At 45.6% G+C, this 7,941-nt stretch overlaps 1 protein-coding gene across 2 annotated transcripts in view; it reads right to left on the bottom strand.

Moving 5' to 3' along the window:
* The window catches only part of sub1a (SUB1 regulator of transcription a), a 17,470-nt gene extending 14,616 nt beyond the window's left edge, over positions 1-2,854 (bottom strand). The window contains exon 1 of one of the 2 annotated variants that reach the window (XM_043684329.1): positions 2,709-2,854. Coding sequence is in view for 1 of the 2 variants with exons in the window: in XM_043684290.1 (XP_043540225.1) it covers positions 1,826-1,870 (45 nt within the window). In the remaining variant the exon portion in view is untranslated. Of the gene's footprint in view, positions 1-1,825; positions 2,197-2,708 lie in introns of those variants that run through there. The other variant, XM_043684290.1, reaches the window with a different exon arrangement.
* Positions 2,855-7,941: the final 5,087 nt, after the last annotated feature.

Below are 7,941 nucleotides of genomic sequence, written 5' to 3'. Positions count from 1 at the left end.
ATACCCATCCAGATGCCTTTTAAATGTTGTAATTGTACCAGCCTCCACCACTTCCTCTGGCAGCTCATTCCATACACGCACCACCCTCTGCATGAAAAAGTTGCTCCTTTGCAGATGGGGTACTGGGCTAATAGATGGGGTACTGGGCTAATGGTCGGATACTTGGTAGTGTGGATGAGCAGAGGGATCTTGGTGTCCATGTACACAGATCTCTGAAAGTTGCCACCCAGGTAAATAGTGCGGTGAGGAAGGCATATGGCGTACTGGCTTTTATTGGTAGAGGAATTGAGTTCTGGAGTACTGAGGTCATGTTGCAGTTGTATATGACTCTGGTGCGTCCGCATCTGGAGTATTGTGTGCAGTTTTGGTCGCCATACTATAGGAAGGATGTGGAGGCACTGGAACGGGTGCAGAGGAGGTTTACCAGGATGTTGCCTGGTATGGTAGAAAGATTGTATGAGGAAAGGCTGAGGCACTTGCGGTTGTTTTCATTGGGGAAAAGAAGGTTTAGGGGTGACTTGATAGAGGTGTATAAGATGATTAGGGGTTTAGATAGGGTTGACCGTGAGAACCTTTTTCCATGTATGGAGTCAGCTATTACGAGGGGGTATAGCTTTAAATTAAGGGGTGGTAGGTATAGGGCAGATGTTAGGGGTAGGTTCTTTACTCAGCGAGTCGTGAGTTCATGGAATGCCCTGCCAGTAGCAGTGGTGGACTCTCCCTCATTATGGGCATTTAAGTGGGCATTCGATAGGCATATGGAGGATAGTGGGCTAGTGTAGGTTAGATGGGCTTGGATCGGCGCAACATCGAGGGCCGAAGGGCCTGTACTGCGCTGTATTCTTCTATGTTCTATCTGCAACAGACAACAGTCTAGTGGTATTGTTTTAATCTAGAGACCATGTAATGTTCTGGAGACCCAGGTGCGAATCCAGGAGATGGTGGAATTTGAAGTCAATAAAAGTCTGGAATTCTTATGATTAGTCAATTCGATAGGTTTTTCTGACAATTGACAATGTTATTTACAGCATTGTTACCTGGTCTGGCCCATGTGACCCCAAACCCACAGCAATGTAGTTTGACTCTTAACTGTCCCACTAGGCAGTGAATACTGTCCTGGCCAGCAACACCTTCATCCCATTATGAATTTTAAAAATCTACCATGGTAGGATTTGAACCCAGGTCTCTAGATTGACAGTCTAGTGATCATAACTACCAGGCCACTCCTTCCCAACAAGATGTCTGCAAACTTTGATAAGCTACTCATGGCATTGCCCCACCCCATCCCCAAGTCATTAATATAAATAGCAAGTAACTGAAGCCCCTGAACAAATCTTTGTGGCACACCATTAGTTAAAGTCTGCCAACTCAAACTGGCTCACATTTGTACACAAGAGCCCAGGAATGAAGGAAGATAAATCAAGTTTCTGGTTGTTGAAAAGAATGTTGGCCAGGGTATCTAAAGAACCCATTACTCTGAAAAGCACTACGTGACTTTTACATCCATCTCAATGCACAGTCAAGCCACATTTTTGACATCTCCCACGAAAGAAAAGCAGCACTTTTCAACTGCTCAAATATCACGCAGGTTAATTCCCGGTGGGGCTGGAAACCCCCAGAACAACCTTCTTACGCAAATGCCATCCTGCCAAGGCCAAAGGACAGGAGCACATGTGGCCAAGTCAAACAAACCAAGGCAGGAAAACCAATGTGATTGGTTTGGGGGTCACACCCAGGGAGCAGCATCGCAAACGAAAGGGATGGTGGGTGGGAACACGTACACGGCACGCCTAAGTCAAGCGAATACCTCGTTTAAATGTACTACCATTTTTTTTTGCTTCAGAGGCTTATAGTTGCAAAATCCGACCATTGAATTTTACTAAAAATATCGACTGCGGATTTGACCTACACCTCCGAATTTAGAGATCAGCCTTTGAACCTCAAACTACACACCGCGTCTGCGGCCCCGACTTAAGCCTTTCAAATTTAACTAACTGATTTTTGTTTTGTTGAAAATGGTAACGGAAATTCTGCAGACGGATGATTAAAGCAGGTGAAAGGCGCCCGCAGGCAGCTGTGGTACAGATTTCACGGGGATTGGAGACCGGTCCCTGGCGACTGATTCCCTGTTCCTTTAGGAAAGGACGGTTTGGTCGCAGACAATCCCGGCGTGGCACCGTTCCTCTCCCCTCAGGGGTGTGATGAGGAGAGGGTGTGAGGAGAGGGTGTGAGGAGAGGGTGTTAGGTGGTGGGGGTGGGGTGAGCGATGCCATGCCCCAGGGCCTCCCAGCCCAGAGAGTGTGCGCGCGAGTGAATGGGAGGACGCAAGGCACGCACTCGTTTCCAGGCCGGCGGAGGAAGTCCCTGCCCCACCACCGCCGCCGCCGCCCGCAGCCCGCCATTCTCCGCGCCCCCATTGGCCGATCCACCCAGCAACCCGAGCCGCCGCGCCCCGCCATTGGCTGACAGCCGTCTTTCTCATGACGGAGGAGCGCCCGCTTCCGCCATCCCCGACCATTAAAACGATTTCTTGCCCCCGACGACGACGACGACAAAAGGACCGAACAAATCCGCCACCGCGACGGGAAAAAAAAATGGAGGCAAGTGAAGCGAACGAACCCGCTGCTTCAAACAAAAATCAAAATTCTTCCGAGACTCCCTATCTACCAACCGACCGTGTAACCTGGTTGATTATTGGAAATACATACGTTGACGATGGGATGTGTTTAGATATATATAAAATTGTAAAAGTGTTTCGATGAACAGCGCCTCAAGATCTGCTCGCAGCTTCTCAGCTCCTGCTTCTCCCCAACCAACACCGCTCGCGCTCCTGGGGGAGGACGTCACTTCCGCCGCTCGCGCGGTGGAATGCTGGGAGTTGAAGTCCTGGTCCACGTGGACGAGCACCAGAGCCTCTCATGGTGAACGAATGCTGCGGGAACATAGTTACCAACCACACAACGCCAGGTTGAAGCCCAGCAGGAGCATGGTTACTGGAGAAGGCCATTGAATCCCTGGAACCTGTCCCGCCATTCAGTCAGATCATTTGCCATCCGTGCCCCACCGTTTGCAAATTTTGTTTAGCCCAGCAAATGCCTGGGAGCGCAATATACCTTTGTTGAACTGATCTCAGGGACGGTGGCATTTATGATCAAGATTACCTCCCCCCCCCCCCCCCCTCCCCCCAACCTTGGCTTCATTATGAAGGACTTTTACCAAAAACATCGATTTTCCTGCTCCTCAGATGCTACCTGACCTGCTGTGCTTTCCCAGCACCACACTCTGGACTCTAATCTCCAGCATCAACAGTCCTCACTTTCCCCGAGCATTGGCGTCCAGTCATATCCAACAGCTCACGACGTATCTGGTTATTCCCAGAGGTAGAAAAAAACAGTAAAATTACACTAATACTAGAAATCAACATATTGGAAAGTATACAAGTCAGACCAGTAGGCATCACTGGCAAGTTTTATTGTTTTTTTTAATCTGGGATTTTACAGTCAGAAAAAGATTCAAAGCCACTATTTCCAATGCCCACTCTCTGCGAGGTTCCTCTCTATTCTCTCTGTGAGAATACATTCACCACCACCATTTCCATCTTAAATAGGCAACCCCTTCCAAATAGTAATTCTAGATTCTACATTCTCCCACAAGGGGAAATATCCTGTCTGCATCTACCCTGTCGAGCAAGACCCATAAGATATATTTCAATCAGGTTTCCTCTTATTCTTCAGAATTATGACAGATTAGAACATAATATATTTAGTCTTTCTTATAAGATGATCTGACCAGTCCAGCTTTTAGTCTAGCGCAGCAGGTCAGGCAGCATCCCAGGAACGGGAGAATCGACGTTTCGGGTGTAAGCCATGCCCGAAACGCGATTCTCCGTTTCCTTGGATGCTGCCTGACCTGCTGCGCTTTTCCAACAACACATTTTCAGCTCTGATCTCCAGCATCTGCAGTCCTCACTTTCTCCTCGCTGCTTTTAGTCTAGTCAACCTTCTATGAATTGCTTCCGATACATCCTTAAATAAATTTCTGTGCTGTATGATTCCGCAATACTCCACAGTACTCCAGATGTCGTCTCACCACTACACTATGTAACTGAGGCATAATCTCCCTACCTGTGACTCCAATTTCCCTCACAATCAGTTAAATTCTATTTGCTTTCCTCTGCTGTAGAGACATCCCAGTCTTTTGCTATTCATACAATGGGACACACAATATCTCAGCATCTCACCACTCTGCAATCTCCCATATCACTTTTTTTAAACTTCTGACCTAAATGGACATGATTTGGAGATACCAGTGTTGGACTGGGGTGTACAAAGTTAAAAATCACACAACACCAGGTTATAGTCCAACAGGTTTAATTGGAAGTACACTAGCTAGTGTGCTTCCAATTAAACCTGTTGGACTATAACCTGGTGTTGTGATTTTTGACCTAAATGGACAATTTCATACTTTTCTACATTATGCTCCATGTTCCAGATCTTTGTTCAAAGAGACATACAGCATGAAAACAGACTTTTCGGTCAACCCATCCATGCTGACCAGATATCCCAACCCAATCTAGTCCCACCTGCCAGCACCCGGCCCATATCCCTCCAAATCTTTTCTATTCATAAACCCATCCAGATGCCTTTTAAATGATGCAATTGTACTAGCCTCCACCACATCCTCTGGTAGCTCATTCCATACACATACCACCTTCTGCGTGAAAAGGTTGCCCCTTAGGTGTCTTTTAGGTCTTTCCCCTCTCACCCTATACCTATGCCCTCTAGTTGTGGACTTACCCATCCCAGGGAAAAGACCTTATCTATTTACCCTATCCATGCCCATCATGCCACTCAGCCTCCAATGCTTCAGGGAAAACAGCCTCAGCCCATTCAACCTCTCCCTATAGTTCAAATCCTCCAACGCTGGCAACATCCTTGTAAATCTTTTCTGAACCCTTTCAAGTTTCACAATATCCTTTTGATAGGAAGTAGACCAGAATTGCATACAATATACCAAAACGTGGCCTAACCAATGTCCCGTACAGCTGCAACATGACCTCCCTACTCCTGTACTCTGATCAATAAAGGAAAGCATACCAAACATCTTCTTCACTATCCTATCTACCTGCGACTCCACTTTTAAGGAGCTATGAACCTGCACTCCAAGGTCTCTTTGTTCAGCAACACTCCCTAGGACCTTACCATTAAGTGTTCAAGTCCTGCTAAGATTTGCTTTCCCAAAGTGCAGCACCTCGCATTTATCCAAATTAAACTCCATCTGCTACTTCTCGGCCCATTGGCCCACCTGATCAAGATCCCATTGTAATCGGAGGTAACTTTCTTCGGTGTCCACTACACCTCCAATTTTAGTGTCATCTGCAAACTTACTAACTATACCTCTTTATGCCCACATCCAAATCATTTATATAAGTGATGAAAAGCAGTGGACCCAGCACCGATCCTTGTAGCACTCCACAGGTCACAGGCCTCCAGTCTGAAAACAACCCTCCACCACCACCCTCTGTCTTCTACCTTTGCGCCAGTTCTGTATCCAACTGGCTAATTCTCCCTGTATTCCATGAGATCTAACCTTGCTAACCAGTCTCCCATGGGGAACCTTGTCGGACGCCTTATTGAAGTCCATATAGATTACATCCATTGCTCTGCCCTCATCAATCTTCTTTGTTACTTGTTCAAAAAACTCAATCAAGTTTGTGAGACATGATTTCCCACACATAACTTAACCCAACTTATCACAACTTATCACAACTTACATTTCAGCCAATCTTTATCTCACAAGGAAATTTCACAATCAACTTGTCTCTTCATTCAAGTCATTTATACACGTTGTCGTAAATTGAATCCCCAACACTTGTCCCTGAGACACACAACTCGTTACATCTTCAGAGAAAGCTAGAGATACTCAGCAGGGTTTGATAGCATTTGTGGAGAGAAAACTGGAGTTCACTTCTGAACAAGCCGGTGACTCATGGAGTTCTGCAGGGTCACTGTTGGGACTACAACTATACACATTACACATTAACAGTCTGGACAAATAAACTGAGGGTATTGTTGCTTAGTTTGTAGATGGCACAAAGATAGGTAGAGGGACAGGTAGTTTTGATGAGACATGGAAGCTACATAAGGACTTGAACAGGTGAGCATAGTGGGCAAAAAAGTGGCTGATGAAATGCAATGAGGTTAACGTGTGAGGTTATACACTTCAGAAGAAAGAATTGAAGCATAGACTGTTCTCCAAATCGGCAAAAGCTTTGGAAATTTGAAGCACAAAAGGACTTAAGAGTCCTAGTTCAGGATTCTGTTCAGATTAATATGCAGGTTCAGTTGGCATTAGGAAAGAAAATGCACTGTTATCATTCATTTCAAGACGGCTAGAATACAAGAGCAGAAATGTATTGCTGAGACTGTAGAAGGCTCTAGTTGAGACTGTGCTGGAAAAGCACAGCCGGTCAGGCAGCATCCTGATGAAGAGCTTATGCTCGAAATGTCGATTCTCCTGCTCCCTGGATGTTGTCTGACCAGCTGTGCTTTTCCAGAACCATACTCACAACTCTGTTCTGCAGTATCTGCAGTCCTCACTTTCTCCCTGTTTAAGGCTCCAGTCAGTCCACACTTGGGATAATGTGAGCAGTTTTGGGCTTTGGATCTAAGAAAGGATGTGCTGGAATTGGAGGGAATCTAGCGGTGAGGTGAACAAAAATAATCCCAGGAATGAAGGACTTGTCATATGAGGAGTGGTTGGGGACTCTGGCTCTGTAGATAGTGGTGTTTAAAAGTATCAGAGGGGATTCCATTGAAATTTACAGATTAATGAGAGACCGGGATAGAGTGGAGGTGGAAAAGTCGTTTCCACTAGTCAGAGAGACGAGGAACCGAGGGCACAGCTTCAGAGTGAAGGGACAACTCTTTAGAAATGAAATAAGGAGTAATTTCTTCAGTCAGAAGCTGGTGAATCTGTGGAACTCATTCCCACAGAAAGCTGTGAAGGCCTTGTCAATGAATTCTTTAAGGTAGACATTGACAGATTCTTGATTAATAAGAGCTACAGGCACCAGGCAGGAAAGAGGGGTTGAGAAATATGAGTGGCCATACCAAATGGCAGAGCAGACTAGATGGCTGAATGGTCTAATTCTGCCTCTATATCATATCTTATGGTCTTCTGGACTTCTTCGGGGACTTGACAAGGCAAATGCAATAAAATTGTTTCCCCTTGAGGGAGAGTCTGGGACCAGAAACCTCAGATTGACGGGTCACACATTTAACAGAGATAAGAAGGAATTTCTTCTCAAAGAACGGAATGAAGCTGTAGAATTCTTTACTGCAGACAGCATATCAGATCTACCATGATCTCATTAATTGGTCATGATTTGGAGGGGCTGGTGTTGGACTGGGGTGTTTTACAAAGTTAAAAATCAGATAACACCAGGTCCAACAGGTTTATTTGAAAGCACTAGCTTGCAGAGCACTGCTCCTTCATCAGGTGATTGTGAGGTATCAGATTCAATGGTGCAGCAGACTCGATGGGTTGAATAGCTTACTTCTGTTCCTACATCTTGCAGTCATAAGATCTAAGAAATATGCCATGGATAAAGGGGCACTGTTTTTACTGATTTACTTTGCTTAGATTTTAGAAGATATGATAAGGTACCTTATCAAGTATGATTGCTGAATATAAAGGCTTAGCTTATAGGATATTGGGAAGAGCAGAAAATTGGTGAGCCAGCAAGAAGCAGAGGGTGGGCATAAATGGATCATTTTCTATTCCTCTATGATCAGGAAGTGTTTTGAGAGGCTGATCATAGCCCACATCAACTCTAGTCTCCCAGCCTGCCTCCATCCCCTGCAATTTGTCGAAAGACTAAACAGGTCCATAGCAGACACCATTTCCTTGGTCCTACACTCATCCCTGGAACAACTGGAA

The sequence above is a fragment of the Chiloscyllium plagiosum genome, chromosome 1, assembly GCF_004010195.1.
Source record: "Chiloscyllium plagiosum isolate BGI_BamShark_2017 chromosome 1, ASM401019v2, whole genome shotgun sequence".
Lineage (NCBI taxonomy): Eukaryota > Metazoa > Chordata > Chondrichthyes > Orectolobiformes > Hemiscylliidae > Chiloscyllium > Chiloscyllium plagiosum.
The sequence above is the reverse complement of the archived record's forward strand: the minus strand, read 5'-3'. Positions and strand labels throughout refer to the sequence as shown.